Source organism: Crassostrea angulata, chromosome 7 (genome assembly GCF_025612915.1).
Source record: "Crassostrea angulata isolate pt1a10 chromosome 7, ASM2561291v2, whole genome shotgun sequence".
Taxonomy (NCBI): Eukaryota; Metazoa; Mollusca; class Bivalvia; order Ostreida; family Ostreidae; genus Magallana; species Magallana angulata.
The window spans coordinates 50,426,559-50,443,687 of NC_069117.1; the positions used below are offsets into that span (position 1 = coordinate 50,426,559).

A 17,129-nucleotide genomic window follows, 5' to 3' on the forward strand; every position below is an offset into this window, starting at 1 on the left:
TTGTATCTACGGTATATTATCTCATTCGTACGACATACTAGTATTATCTCTTTAAAACGACTTAATATCTCGTAAGTACGACTAAGAATCTCGTACGCACGACCTTGTTAAAAATTATGATTACCACACCCTATAAGATATCAGCAATATAGACAAAACGAATGATAGACTTATAATCTACAATCTCAGACGTGATAAGTAGATACTGTTGATGTGCTTTTTGTGTTTCTAGCACAGATTTTGAGGTAGGGAATAAGAAACTGTTTCTTTGAATATCAATGTATTACTACAATGTGGTTTAGTCATCATCGATTCAGTCAATTTTTTTTTATTTTAAAGTTCATTTACAAAAACTTGCTTTGAAATCAGATTCCATGAAGTTTACTACTCTGAACCCCAAAATGTGCGCTATGTAAATTAAGATATGACATTTAGACTTATACCACTTAAAACAATCATTTTTTCTCTGATGTTACAAACAACTGATGCTTTCAGTGATGACAGTAAAATCAAATATTTGTTTTATATTTGCTTAAACGTTCCATTTAATACAAGATAAATACTTTATATTCAACCTTTCTAAAGTGAAAAGTGATGGCAATATTAATGTTTCCCTGTTGGTATTAACATTAGGCCATTCGATTCATGCATGATATGTTTCTTTTTCAAAATGGATAATAATGTAAAACAGGCTTACAAATGAATCATATTATTACAAATTTTTGAAACTGTGTCAGCTGATATTCTAGATTTCAAACTAAAAATATTAAATGACGTATTAATAACCTTAATCAGTGTCGATGAAATATTTTTGCCATTAATAATTTTGTTTTAATCACTGTGAAACAGCCATGCAAAAATAACTTTGAAAGTGTGAACTGCTTAAGAAACATATAGTGTTTACTTACCAACTGTTATACTAGAAAAACAGATAAACAGCACAGTTAAAAGTTCGATTTTCCATTTAATCATCACAAAACCCATGCCCATCGCTGTATTATCAGCAAGTTATTATAAAAAAAACTTGAATATAAAGAGACATTTAACACAAGTAACAAGGAAGTAACCCAAATGTATGTCTACGTGTGCACCAACGAGAAATCGATTTATTTATAGAACACTTTAAATATTTAAGGTAGCCTACAAAGATTTAAATTTGTACAATCTTTTGATACTATCTTAACACTGTCCACGAATTTGTTTACTTAACAATTTAAAAATTGCATAGGAATGAAATGTGGTAATAACGTTCCAAAATCAAAGTCCAAAGGAAAAATACAAACAGGAACAGCGCCAACACTGACCTCTACGATGATTAGAGGTAGGATCAGGTGCCATGGAGGAGTGAACATCTTGATAAATCTTAATACATGGTCACGCCTATCAATGAAAAACAATTGACATTAATGTATAAGAAAAGAGATCAAAAATATTTCCTTTGACTGACTGACTGACCTTTACTGACCTTTATTTATTTTACAACGATTGATAAGCAAGTTCTAAAACTTATATTAATATCTCTCGTTGGCACGGATGTTAGCGCGAGGGGGTCATTGGTGTGGGAAGAAGCCGGAGTACCCGGAGAGAACCCACGTGTCCAAGCGGGCGACCGCCATACCCTATCACAAACAACCACTGTCGATCACGGGGATCGAATTCGGGTCGCAGCGGTGAAAAGCGAGTGCAACGTCCACCACGCTACTTGGACACCTTTGTGTTTTTCCTTTATTTTGTGTTGAGGAAATGACAAAAGTGAAAAAAATTTAAAAAGTTTCAAAAGTGGAACATATGACAAACTGAAATTCAATTATTTAATTACTGGTAAATTAATTGAATTAATCGCAACAATAGCCATAACTTAGAACAAATTTGTTTTCTTATATCAATTACTTAGACAATTTAGTAGAGTCATCTTTTTTTCCACAAATAAACATGGAATAATCAAATTGTTCTTGCCTTATTTCTTAGATAATAACTACAACTACTGAAATAAGTAAAATACATTAGCTACTTTATATTATTGTGAAATTTTTTGAGCTTTTAAATTCATATGATGTAGTTTATTGTTAATTTCAAAGTAAATATTATTTTTTTTTGAAAATAGATAAAGATGACATCCTGTATGTTAAAGATAGTTTTGATGAAAATGAAGAATATTAATGCATTGTACATATATATTTGAAAAATATAAAAAAAGAAAGAAAGACAAAGTAAAATGTGCTAAAGATTCAAGGAAAGATTTTAATTTAAAAATGATTGATTTTTAAAATGCAAAAAATTAACAATGCATTTACTGATTATTTTTTAATTAAAAATAGTAGCATTTTTGTATTAAAAGCAATGTGAGCTGCAATTCTCATGTCGAAAAATCTAAATGTATAATTGTAATTAATTACCTAATGCTTTAGTTTTATTTTATACTTGAAAATATGAAAGAACCATTTTCAAAAAGGTTAAGTTTCTGTGCCCCCCTGTTTTTTTTATTTTTTTTTAATTTGAAAAAAAAAACCCATCATATCACATAGATATGTTTTACAACGTAGCATTGATCATTTCCTGTGCATACATGTATATGACGTCACGCACGTAAATGGGGCAGTTCCCGCATTTTCTCAAAAACATATAAAATTCATCAGTTAGTAAGTTAGGGCATTTGATTTAAATAATAACAAAAACCCCTACATCAAATAATGGTGTTTTGAATTCATTTTTTCGCTGTTTTAAAGACATACAATCAGTATGACTGTACAACGCAAAAATATAAACTGGAAAGTTTATGTATAATCTTTAACAAAAAACTGCTCTAAAATGCTGAAACATTTTTACTAAAAACATTTCTGTTTGCTTAGGCATAATTCTTAAAAAACAGTTTTTCTAAATCAAATAGGAGATTGAAAGTTAGTAGAATAAAGCTCTAACTAGCATGCGGTGAATGATGACAAACGTAAGGGTGGATAAAGGACCATTTTACATATCAAAGACTTTCTACTTATGGATAAAATTAACCACACGTATTTCGAGCCAAACCAAAAAAAAAAAAACAAACAAAAAAACCCAACTTAATTCTGCGTGTAAAATGCCATTACATTTGCCTTTTTAAATTGTACATGTATAACCTTGCTTTTTTAATTTGATTTGTTTGAATTAAAACATATCTATCAAAATTAGGTACTCTACGACACCAGAATTGTTCTGTGTGAGTGAATGCAAAAGTTACCTCTATCTGTGTAAAAACAGCCGGGAACAAACTGAATGTTTTTGTAACCGGATGTTTAAATTGATTCACCAAATATTTTTTTGTTTAGTCATTTGATTTTATTTTGCTTGCATTAATTGATTTTCTCCCTATTCAGTTATTGATTTCTTCATTTTATTTGAAGATTGACTTTTCAGTTCAATTATTAAGGTGGCTAACTATACCTTGAAATAGTACCTTGAAAAAACTTGATTATGCCAGCATAGTGCATAAGAAGTTGAACAAATAGAAGATAAGATATGCAATTTTGGATAAAAGAAAAATTTCAGTATTTGTAAACAAAGCACATTCGAACTCACAATCTGAAGTTTACAAGCCCGATCCTTTAACCACTGAGCTATTACATGATAAACATACAAACAATTTAACAAAGCATTTATAAGGGCTCGATGGCCGTGGCCTTTTTTAGTCTGCACTGATCTCCTTTAGAAGATCTATATAAAAATATAGGAAAATACCCAATATTAAAATATAGAAATTATGAATTTTTTCTTTACAAAATAATAGGTTTATAAGAAAACAAATCATATCCGAAGATATTTGGTAGATCTGGTGGTTAACTTATTGCCATCGAGCCTCCTTAAATCTCTATACTGTGACGTAATTAACAGTCAATTAAATATGTAAACTCGTTTTCAGTTTTAAGAGGGTTTAATAGCAACTTTATTTTGGTAGTTTTTTAAAGTATAAATGAGTTCAATAGTAAACCTAAGCATAATAAATACCCTTTTCTAGATTGCATCCTGTAACTGTCACGGTCAGTATCGTTTTTCAAGCTCTAACAGAATATAATATGTTTATGAAGTATTATACTGATATATAGTGCACAATACCACAGTTCTTCCAATTAAAATTGTATCTGTCGTTGTATCAAATTAGTACTCCCGATTGCCGCACGGGTGTCATAACGTTTTCAGAGAGAACTTGGAAATCCATCTTTTTAGACAAATATGCAATGTTTGAATTAGATATTCATTTCATTTCATAACCACGTTATACCGGTATTAAGTTCACTGATAATTTTGCTATGCCCTGTTTCCCCTGATGAACAAACAAAAATAAAACATCTTATCACATGTCTGCTCTCAATAAACTACGTTTTTTATATTAATTCCTACATCTTATTTATATTCTTTATGCCTTTTATCTCATCTTTCATATTTAAATCTGCTGAATATGGAAAACCTTTTATTTGGTGATTTTTTCCGTTATATGTGCATTTTTGTGTTCTTGTCAATCTACACACAATCATTTCATTCATAGTTTCGCCAATATTTCGCGCTAAAAGAAATATAATTATTTTTTATACATGTATTATCTATACATCTTTAAAAATGGATTACATCTTTGATAATTAAACTGAAATATCAGTGGAATAATTACATGTTCTAATAGATCAAAAGTGCAATGAAGCGGGATTAAAGGACATGGTGTAGAATGAAACACCATTGTAACGCACCGTACAGAACGACGTAGCAATTAATGTCTTAAGTCTTCAAAATTCATATCCAATAAGGATATGACATAGAAAAGCAAGTTAGAAACATGTTCATTAATGATGTATTTTCATTTTACATTAGTAAATGGCCTTCAACAATTAATGATACAACTACATATATGTATAAAACTCTTGATAACAATAAAATGCATTTTTATTGTCTCTATGTCTAGTTCTCTGTTAGACGATTATTTAATCGGTTTCTACTTTCTTTTCCGACGCTTTTTTAAAAATAAGGTTTAAGTTTGTATGCACATGCTTCAAAAATAAACGACGCCTAGAAAGCATGTATATATATATACCAACACGCAGATTATATTCGTAATTATGAGGGCATTAATTTGAATTATCCTCTGCTGACCGGTCACACCGCCATGTGCTCTTTGTCGTAATCGGGAAAAAACCGGAAAAGTGCGTAGACAATTACGTGATTAATAATGGTCTAACAATTAGTATGAAAAACGTCAGTCAGCATGCGACCCAGTGGAAGATTGTACATTTTTTTGCTGACAAGGTCGTTGTATCGACCATAGAACGTACTAAAAGATGACTTTAAATGAGACTGTTGATAGTCCTGTTTTATTAACTTGTTTGTCAGTAGCTTACCTCGCCGTAGAAACTGTTCATACGGAAAGTATGCCCTTGCGTATCGAATTAACTGAGAGACAAAAACACCATATGCAGGTGATGAAGGTATATTGCTACATAAGTAAGGAAAGTTGACTATAGAAAAATTGAAGTCATCGCTTTTATCATGTTTTGTCGTTAGGTTACCATCAATGTCCATTTGCAGTAAGATATCCAAATATGAAACAGATGACGCAGACTCTGTGGTATCTTTTATTTCAAGTTCACTGGGATATATCGAGTCGAAGTAAGAATGGAAATAATAATTTGTCTATCAGAAACTCAAGCATCTTTTTAATGTCAACTTCAGATTACTTGTGTGTGGAATCAAAATAGGTTTTAACAAACTATTATTTTTTTTTTAGATTTCCAATGACAAGTTTAGCATTTTTACGACTTTCTTTTTTTTATTGAAGAAACAACTGTTGATGATATCAAAAAGCCTAGATTTTAATTTGTAATGGGGATTGGTTGTATAAAGCCTTGAAAAATCGTACGTTTTGACGGTATTGATTTTGGTCAGATTTGATTTTTTGACATCAAAGTTTCTAATAATTCTTTGGAGTTTTTTAGTATCCACATCTGAGTCACACCACTTCTGGAGTATATTGTTGTACAGTACTCTTGACGTTTCTCGTTCAATACTGTGAGAATTTTAGTAAGGTGTAAAGAGGGAGGTTTGGTAGAACATTAACTGGAACCTGCTATATATCTCTGTTTCTTCTGGACTTATGTGAAGCTTCACAAAACAAACACAGAAGAACACACAAGAACTAACACAAAAGTTGCCAGAGATGGAAGCATGCAGATATGCATATCAAGAGAGCTATTTTCAATTATATAAATAAGGACAAGAGTTTTTGGGAAGGTGATAGTATAAAAATGACACTTCCGAGAAAACCCTTGTCAACCGACGTAATGCAGAGGCTGTCAGTTGTTTTCAAGGGGTGTCAATTTCAACTGTTAACCTCCCAAAAAGACACTATTCATTTTGTGTGCTGCCAACGCTGAGGGTAACAAAACAGATAATAAACTACGTCTAAACAATTATTCAACCAGTATTTAACATGACAGTATAATAAACATAATTGTATCAATAAAAGTTAAAGATTATTCACTAACACGTTATCAAAAAATCATTAATAGTCAAAGTCAGCCTTATTTTGTGTGTTTTTCAATTATGTATCATTAGTGGATTTTCATCTTGACTATGAATATTGTTAAATGTTTATCATTAATGGACGGCTTTGTAGTTCCGTTATTGATAAAATCATATCAATAATTGTAAGAATTTACTTTCATATCATTAAAGGATACTGTTCCAAAAATACTCAGCATTTAAAGTGCACTGTGGCGATGAGCTAAAACATCATATTTTCTGATGTTTCAGTTACGCCAAAACTACAGACCCAGTCAGTTTTTAAACTGTGATACCTATTTAATACTAAATGAATAAGGGAAGAAAAGAAAAAAATATGACAACATAATTTCAATGTTTCACTGTAGAATTCGGAATATAATTCAAAATATATAACTTATCAGAAACAAACAGAAAAAGACTCCAACCAATCAATGGACCTCTTGTTAGAGTGTTTAGAAAGTTTGTCGAATGGCTTATGAACATAAGCTGCTTTGCAAAACGACATGCTATAATTTTAAACATTGTAAAACAGACGTGTACCTAGAACTCCTCATCATCAGAAAAACAATGTTTCCACTTATAATAAGAAAAAAACACTTCTTTAATGAATTTTAATGATACAATACAGTTGTTCATATCACTTAACATCCTATGAAAGAAAGACAGCAAGAAAATCAAAAATGTAATCTATATAAAGAAGTTAAAAACATCCTTGAGAGATAAAAATGTAAAAATAATTCAAAAACCAATAATGTAGGTAATGTCTTGTTTTGCTCTGTAGTACAGAAAATCAAAATTAAAGAACTGACACATTAAAAACATAAGATCATAGCTAAAAAATTCAAACAAGAAATGGTACAGTTTCTGTAGAAATCTTTGGTTATCCTTGGATTTATGGATTGGGCAATAATGTTTTTAAGTTGGAATGAACAAATTGCCACATGCACAGTTCATAAATGAAAAAGTTAGATTTTTTCAAAATCAAGTTGCTTTTCTCTAAGTAAAAACTATCAGACAAAATATGTATACTTAATTAGTAAAATTACAGATCACAGTGTCTACATATATATATATATTATGTGTTAGTTTGCAACAGTAAACACTTTTTGTTATCACAGTATATAGAACTACAATATAATAAGCAATTATAACTAATGTTTTAAAACTTTCGCACAAAATGCAGTTGAAAAATATGGATATATGGATATGGAATGTACCAGTCAACGCGATAGCATTTATGTTTTGAGATTCTGAAGCCAAATAAATAGTCTATTACAAAATGCTTATTGTAACAACCAGTAACTTCCATATGCTATTTAGGCTAATGATTGGTTATTAGCCATATGCATTAATGTCATTCATCAAGAGTAATATAAATTAAAATCATTACATATTGATATGTTTATTTGAGCAATCAGATGAGTACATTAAAAGTTTTCATATATGATTAATGTAATTTTTTTTGCTCTAAAATGATTGAAATCGTTTATATGTTTATTTTTTTCAAACCACAAACCATTATAATTCAATTCTTTTAAATGATTGAATAAACATAAGTGCAACGGCATGTTCAAGCAGGATAAAACAGGATACACGATATTAAAAGTTAGGAAAAAAAGGTAGAACATAAAATAGGATCTGTATGTAAATATCAAGTCAAAAACAGTCAGTTTGATTAAAGTTTCATCATAAAACATGCTGCGAAAAAGACATGCTTATATAATCAAATAAGCTCCATTTATTGCTAAAAGTTGCTGTGATGTATATACGTTTTATAAATCACTAATAATTCGTCAATATATAAAACAATATCAAAGGATCAAACTAATTGTCCATTTTGATTCTGTTACCTCACACTTCATCTTTGACTCTTATCCTCGCCTGTTCATCCTTGTTAGGATCCGTGTTAGGATCCCAATTGGAAAATTCCTTCCAATCGGAGCCCTCTTTTTCAGCTAACTGTTTTGCCTTCTTCATCTCCTCTGGCCAGATTATGATGTCTTCACTGAGTCTATGATACAGACAAGGCACCGACTTATGGCCACTGTCCGTCTGTCTGCTTGTCTCGGTCTCATAGTTGAATGCAATTCTGCCTGACACCTTTATCAACTCTGCCAGTAGGTCAACCTTCTCTGGTTTTTGGTTCAACGTTTCCTTTATCTGTGCCTCTAGGTTTGTGATCAGCCATCCTCCTTGCCTTTCTCTGTTGTAAGCCTCTTTTCCTTAAACAAAATCACTATTATCAGCAGTCATACAAAACGAAGAGAATAAAGTAGATAACAAAAATCTGAATTCAATAAATATTTTTATTATTTGATGATTTCTACATGGTGGATTTTTCCGTGAGACATGTTATAAATCATAAATGTATTTTTTATCAAAATTGCAATGTATCAAACTTCATGATTCAAGAACATGTATACTAATAACTACAGAAATCATATTTTTATAATATAATAATGATATAAACAGCTATAATCACAATTTATTTTACAGGTATATTGGATTATTTTTTCATTCATACTATAATAAGGTAAGAAAAAGTCTGACAAAAATATTATCAAAAACAACAAATGTACTTTAATACAACCTTTTTAAGAAAATATAGTCAATAAACTTTACCTGGTGCAGAAGCAAACATGACGAGTGAATCATTAGTGCATGGTGCAGGATCACTTATTGTAGGCTCTGGGTAAAAGAAATCCAAGGTGTACTTTTCATATCCTTTACACAAAACCATTATTTCCTCAGTTTCTTGGGGTTTGAAGACGTCACATTTCAATGCTTCCCTTAGTTGTTGGACCTCTTTAGAATCATCTTTAGAGGCCGTTGATGTAGCATCATTGCTTTTAAGCCATGTCATATACTTCTGAAATTCTGTCATTTTGTATGACTATAATAAAAATAAATTCATAGTTAACACTCACCAAAATGAGGCAACACCGTTGATTTCATTCAACATTACAAATGTACAACAAATCAATCAGAATGTAGATTTTATATTTTCATGCACATGTATATATACATTCATATACTGTAATGTAACAGTTTGAAAATGTAACTGTTGCATTATGTATGGTAAAATGCATCAAGTAAAAGGTCTAAACATAAACAAGAGGTAACAGAAAAATCCATATCCAAAAGTAAATTGTTTATTATACAGCTAAAAGCTCTAGTTGTGAATTGTTCCCCGAAAATGTATTTTTTACAGAATTTCAAAACATGTACTGCGTTTATCAAATTACTTTTAATAACATCCTGATTTGAAGAGTTTAGACTTTAACTTACAGCTGTGATGTCACGAATTCTTTTTTCTTCATCTTCATTTGAAAGCTTGGTATTACTCGGCCTGGCATCTACAGTGTCTGTGAGTGGAATATCCTTTAAAGCATCTTCAGAATCTGTTTCTGGTTGGCTCTCTTCTGGCATATTTCCGGAGTTCGATTTGAGTAAAACAGCCACTCCTTTATCATAATTGACATGATTTATAATCCCAAACCGACTCCTGCATGCCTAAAATGTGCAATGACTGTTGATAAAGCAATATAGTAAACTAAATGAAATCTGTGATGACTTTGATTAATTTTGATCAAACTAGGCGCTCGTTGCGAGCAACAGTCTTCCGTTTGAGTGCACCATAAAGTAGACAATAGGGATAGTTGTTCTTTTCTATCATTTCTTTACACTTCATCAAATTCCATTTAACCCTCTATAAACATTTCAATAGACATATAATTATACTTTAGTTATACTTTAAAAAGTCCCTATCATTGTGATTTTTTATAAAATTAAATTGGAAATAAGCAAAATCTATCATTTCAAATATAAAATCATAAATTTTAACACAATTAAGGAAGAAGAAAAATTAGGGACTGGAAGTGACGACCAAAAATTGATCGATAAACTTACAAATTTTATGCTAAATGAAATCTGAAAGTTTCATAAAAATCGACTTAAGTGTTTTTTAGAAAAACATTACAGAAAAAATTTAATAAAAGGAGAAAAGAAACAAAGCAATAACAATAAGGTCTTCCGTTGGAAACGGAAGACTTTATATGTTACATACCTATAGGAGTATTGGAAATCTAGCATAAAAGTATATGCTACGGACGATGTAGCATTGTGTTGAGTGATGACATTTTCTACTCGGTCTGAATTTTAAATGCGATTCGCAACATAGATTCTGATCGGAGCATTTATATAGAACCGCCCATTTATCAATCGCAAGTTTAGAACATTATACAAACACGTTGAAAGTTATACTAGCAAGTTTAAAATTACAGAGTTCTTGAGATCAAACGGGGCGATGTTTACGTACATATGTAAAAAATAATAACGATTAAGTTTTTGACAGAAGAGACAGGTGCATATAGATTAAAGTCACAGATTGTACTTAGCTCATTGTATAACGTTATCCGGTTTATTGTGAAGAAATTGATTAGTACACAAATATATTTTACGTTTCCGTTCACAATGCATAGTTTGTTTGCATGTAATATCGCATGAGTTGAACAGACTGTTATAACTCACAGAAAATTTGCTGCAAAATGTAGATCTACGGGAAAATTCGGGTTGAAACGCCGTGAATTTTAAAGCACACATATGTCTTCATTCAATTACTTGTAATACATCTGTACTGAAAATCTTTAAAACATCGTCACAAACTCCGTAAAGTGAAGAAGTGTGGTTTGATTATATACATGTCTATAAAAAGTTTAAAACCAAAGATTTCTAAACTTTTCGAAAACAATCTACTACAAAATAGACACTGGCTCAACTTAAATTGATGGGTTAAAATAATTAAACATATCGCCGAAGCATTATGCTGAAAAATGAAATGGGGGAACCTATTAAAACAGTTTATGTTTGCAATTGTTTACACCATAAAAACAAGAGGGAATTAATGTGAGAACTCTTGGCCAATCATTGCAGTGATTTAGTTTTTGCAGTCCTGATACAGAGTTTAACGTCACAACTGGAAATTGGTGCATAAATTGACAATAACACGTAAACAGATAAGAGAGGCCAGGTATAAAATCGGCCAATTTAAACGTTTCTTTTATAAACTACAACCCATTATCAATTAGATATTGTCGTCACTCAACCCTGTATCTGCCGAAATGTATACTCTTAAGCCAGATTTGCGATGAAAACGTCAAGAAGTTAGAAAACAATATGGAAATGACAGATACATGAACAGTCACACTCATTTTAATATTAAACTTGGTCACTTGGAGATATGATGAAATCTCGGTTATAAGGAATTCGCATATTTCTACATACCTCCTATCTTTGCACTTTTTTATGAATAATACAGCTCAATTTTTTTTTTACATTTTAAATAAATTCGTTTATCAATCAAGAAAATGACAATAAACGTTCTAGGACATCCCTCAACTACATGCAAGTATTACTTGACATGGGCAACAAAAAGAATACATTACAGATAAGGGCCTTAACCATGCATTGTCCAAATATTTAAATATTTATTATATAAATAGGTAACAAAACCATTGACATTTGACAAATAGGCATGTATCACTGAATGAATCTTTACAAATAAAGAAAACATATAGTGAATGGGTATAAATTCAAGTTTTTTTTAAAGATATTTTGTATTTTTTTAAAATAGAAGAGATTGAACTTAAATATCCAACCAAAAGAAAAGGCTTTTAAAGTCTCAAACTCAAGTTCAATTTAACCCTAAACGAGCTTATCACAGGTGTGACGCCTAATATTAATAAAATAATCAAAATATCAATTTCCCCTTTTCCACATACTCTACACATCATTATGTCTCATAGTATTTCAGTAAAACTGGTCTATATTAGTATATACATGTAATTGCTATTAAACCCCGGTGACATGCACAGGATGAATGACCATCTTTAAGTCCTCCTTAAAGATAGCTTAAAGGTGTTTAAAGGTAGCTTAAAGACGATCTTTAAGCCACCTTTAAGCTACCTTTAAGCTATAAGTATTGCTTAAAGGTGGCTTAAAGAAAGCGTAAAGATGGCTTAAAGGCAGCTTAAAGACTATCTTTAAGCCACCTTTAAGCCACCTTTAAGGACAACTTATAGGTCCTTAATGTCCAAACTTCTTTAAGCCACCTTTAAGCCACCTTTAAGCCATTAAAAAAAATTTAATTCAATATTGTGCTTAATTTCCATCAAAATGTATTAACTTTATGAAAGAAAAGGTACTAAAACGGTTTTTGTTCTAGAAAGAAAAATGAAAAAAAACACAAAAAAAACCGGCCACGGCGAGAATTGAACCCGGGACCCTTAGTTTACTAGCATCACCACACAACCTCTGCGCCACGGCAACTTACATATAATTGAGCGTTTTTATATCCTATATATCAGTGGATATTGAATCACTGTATTGAATGTGTTTACTTGAAAAGATTTTGACAAACCATTCAGTTTGTAACAATCAATTATATCTAATTTATAAATTACATGCATGCATGCATGTATTTAGAATGAAATACGGAACTTGGTCTTCAGTGAACAAAAATATATTATACCTAAATGGAAACCGTTAGGTTCACTATAGTAGGCTTTCTTAGTTAATAAATTTAAACCGAGTAGATATACGTTCATCTAATTTATAGCTATAAAAATGTAAGAAAGAAAATGAAATCATTTCTTTTATTTAATGCATTGATACTATTAGGGTATTTGTTCAATTTCCCGCAATTTCCCGGTTTTCATGATCGCGGCGCCGTTCCAATATGTTTAAATATTTACATGTAATTGTATGTACATGTACATGATTTTTAAACTATCAATTCTAAAACAAACAAAATTACCAATTACCGGTGACGTATTTACTGCATGTGGCAATTACAAATGACTTGTACATACAATTGTATGATGTGCCAGGCCGGGTATATTTGACATATTTACCCTTATACATACATTTAAATAATCAACCCCTATTTATGATCACCGGTACAATTATTAATTAGCCTCAATATTTTACTCTTACATACATGTATCGTTAATTTGTAGACGTAACATCTTTGAAACCCAGAGCTAGGAAATAATACTTTGAAAATGAATTACAAATGTAAATTAACTTTTATTCACTAGACTTATCGTATACTCGTACATACTAAGATTCAACGCCTTTAGAAACCCTGACGTGCACCTGGGCACACGACACACCTGTTGTGTATATCTTGTATATTCTGTGTTAGTTCCAGGGGTTTTCTTAAGTTGGACAAACAATAGACTTTAATTAGATATACACAAACATGCACCTGGGCACACGACACAACTGCTGTGTATATCTTGTATATTCTGTGTTAGTTCCAGGGGTTTTCTTAAGTTGGACAAACAATAGACTCTAATTAGATATACACAAACGAACAAAACTATGTCTAGACAAACAAAGCAGTAATATCCTGCCCGATATAACAAAGGCAGTTGAGAGTCTTTTCATCTTTAACATGTATCTAGCAGATCTAGAGTTAGAAATAATGAAAATTGAAAAAAAAATACAAACCTTAAACCGATTAACAAATTAAATCATGCATTTTTGGTTCATTATCTTTATTTTGTTTATTAACCGGATGAACTGAGAGAGAGAGAGAGAGAGAGAGAGAGAGAGAGAGAGAGAGAGAGAGAGAGAGAGATTTTTTTCACCGATTAATTTATAATAGGAAACAAACATACTTTAATTAGTTTTATGCACATATTAAGATACAGAGACTGCGCTCATACCTACAATAATTTTGAAACCCCCAAAAATTATAAAGAATTTTATAACGGCAATCTGTGTCCATCAGAGCGGTGCTGATGATAGCGATCTGTGTTTAATGGAGCGACGATTAAAACCGCCTGGAACACCCCCCCCCCCTTCCTTGGAAATTATATTATCACTCGGATGACCCCCTCCCATCTCTATAAAAGAGCTTTTGCATTTAATATATGTTTTTATTGTTCAGCTTGATCAATATTGACTTAAAGGCCACTTAAAGACAGTGTAAAGGCAGTGTAAAGAGCGCGTAAATGCCACTTAAAGATGCTTAAAGGTGGCTTAAAGGTGGCTTAAAGGTAGCTTAAAGAAGTTTGGACATTAAGGACCTATAAGCACTTGCTTAAAGGTGACTTAAAGGCGGCTTAAAGGTTGTATAGCCTTTAAGCTCCTTTAAGTCACCTTTAATCCCTCTTTAAGGACTTGCTTAAAGATGGTTTTTCGCCCTGTGATGTCAATTAGAGGGTCTATCAAACTATCAATTATACAATACCTTAGCTAGAATACATGAATTCTAAAATAAAACATTTTGATAAAAGTATATTTTAACTCTAATATAGTATCATGTTTTAAGGAGAAAACAAATAACCTGAATGAAAAATGTGCAGGGGCAGCTAAGGGGTTCAAAGATCTGAATGATTTCCTTGGTCGACAGAGTATGTCCATCGTGGAAGAACAGTTGATGCACCATTTCTTTCTTGAATCTTGTTTTATTTGTGCCCTCTGATGATTTTTCCTGATCAGAACTGTTTTCTTTTGTGATTACTGGTACTTCTTGTCCATGTGTACTTATTATCAGCACAAAAAAACCAGGCTTCAGATTATCACACCATTTTTTTGCTGCAATTTCGAAATGACAGAAAATGTCACGTGATTAAAGCATTCATTTAATATAAATAAAAATTTTGTAATTGAAGACACATGCTTGTATATCTTATATATAATTGATAAAAAATTCAATTAATTTTACCTTCATTCAAAAATTGTTCAGCTGCTTGTTTCGTTGGGTTAGTCAATTTTTTAACATAACAACCTAGTCCCTCAAAAGCACCTTTCATTTTTTTAAACTCTGGAAATGAAGAATGTCTGTTCTCCGCTTGAAAATTTTCATCCTCTGGCTCAAATTCAAGTTCAACAATATACAGACAGACACCAGGCTTCTTATCCTGTAGGCCTTTGTATTTACTTGATGTGACAGGAACGGTGGAACTAGCAAAGTAAAGGAATTATTTTTAATACGGAAATCACTTTGAGTTTCCGAAAATGCTCCAAGATAGATAGACAATAATGTGTCTAATTGAGTCCCTATATTACAACATAAAACTCATTCAACTATTTTCAGTACTTTGATTAAGGGGTTTGCCTATTTCCGCAATAAATATTTTCAAGAATTCATATGAGCTTAGTCAAAATACAGCTCTATGAAATGCATCTACATGTATTACTTTTTAATTTAAAAAGAATATCTGGTACACCCTTTTAAATTATTAGTTATTATATAACCTACATTTACATTTTTCAGCTGTGTCTTTGTGATAACACTTCGAATTGATATTGAAATGTATGGCATGATTGCTGCAAGTTATATAAGTATATGTAATTATAAGGAATCATTCTTTGAATATAATGAGGTGATCAATTACAGTCGGATATCAACTCTATCATAAAGCCCATTGGGCTTTAAAACTTGATAATTTATATAGAATTTTTGTATGTTTTTCCTTTTTTTGATAAATTCCTGTATTTCAGTTTGTCCCAAGGTATTTATGCTGCACATTTGGACGATTTTTAGTAAAAAAAAATACTTGTGAAAGATCTAGAAATACCATTGAGATCGATAAAAGGGAGGTTTTCCAAGATTACTCCATTAATACATTATCATTTTTGCCTCGTAAAAATTCACAGGAACGAAAACAGATTTCCTACGGACATTTATAATTTGGAATGTTGAAATCTTTTCTCCATTATGAAGTCACTTCAACGTTATCATCCGGGCATCTTAATCTCTTTAGCAATGAAAAATCCCCGTAGACTTTTATTTATTTTAAGCTGTGTATTAAAACCTGACAAGCTGAGGGGTGGGGGTCAAAGGGGAAATCTTGGGATTTTTTCATACTATAGAATGGACATCGTCAGAACCAAGAGGTATTTATAAATAACGAATAATTTAATATGCGGCAGAAATATCTTGGCACAGACTATAGTTTAATATATAATAATTTTCAAAAGATAATTCGATATCCAGTGTAAGGTCAGATGTTATGTAAGTTTTTTGTCATTATGAAGATATTAACGGTTGTAGTTAAGGTCATAAAACACTGATCACATGCGGACCACAAACACGTACAACATTACATCAACCGTAATTGCATGATCACACCATAATACTCAAAGATTGATTCCTTATTCCTGAAATGTCGAAAAAGTTTCAGTTAATTAAAGTTTTTAATGACACCTAATAAAATAATATTAATATGAAAAAATGTGTTTTAAATTTATCAACTTCCTAGAAGTGGTTAATCTGATACATAATATAATAGTATATCATATTCTATCATGCAATGCTGCACTTAATGTTGCACAATGATAACCTTAGCCTTCCACGTACAAATGTGTGATTTTAATACTTAAAATTGCTGTGCTGTGACCAACAAAAGTTATGTCCCTTTTTTGTCTTTGTTGTACAAGTTATCTAATGTTTTTGTATTTTGGAACTCTTCAATGTTTTCGTTGATCCAACGTTTTACCCATTCTCTCACCAGAGGTCGTGCTGCAGTTTTCACAACACTATTTTTTCGAAGGTTCACGTCAAAACATGGCTGAGTGAAAATAATTCCCGAATT

General features: G+C 31.2%; 2 protein-coding genes across 4 annotated transcripts in view; both read right to left on the minus strand.

Annotated features, from left to right (window-relative positions):
• Positions 1 to 1,078, minus strand: part of LOC128191856 (nephrin-like) — a 29,439-nt gene extending 28,361 nt beyond the window's left edge. Inside the window, exon 1 of the mRNA XM_052864186.1 lies at positions 909 to 1,078. Within this exon, the coding sequence (XP_052720146.1) occupies positions 909 to 990 (82 nt within the window). The 5' untranslated portion in view covers positions 991 to 1,078. The remainder of the gene's footprint in view (positions 1 to 908) is intronic.
• Positions 1,079 to 6,868: 5,790 nt separating this feature from the next.
• The window catches only part of LOC128155499 (uncharacterized), a 36,961-nt gene continuing 26,700 nt past the window's right edge, over positions 6,869 to 17,129 (minus strand). For 2 of the 3 annotated variants that reach the window (XM_052817234.1, XM_052817235.1), the window contains 5 exons: positions 15,257 to 15,495; positions 14,876 to 15,126; positions 9,811 to 10,035; positions 9,145 to 9,415; positions 6,870 to 8,744 (listed from right to left, as the gene is read on the minus strand). In XM_052817234.1, the coding sequence (XP_052673194.1) occupies positions 8,374 to 8,744; positions 9,145 to 9,415; positions 9,811 to 10,035; positions 14,876 to 15,126; positions 15,257 to 15,495 (1,357 nt within the window). In that variant the 3' untranslated portion in view covers positions 6,870 to 8,373. Of the gene's footprint in view, positions 8,745 to 9,144; positions 9,416 to 9,810; positions 10,036 to 14,875; positions 15,127 to 15,256; positions 15,496 to 17,129 lie in introns of all 3 variants that reach the window. The other variant, XM_052817233.1, reaches the window with a different exon arrangement.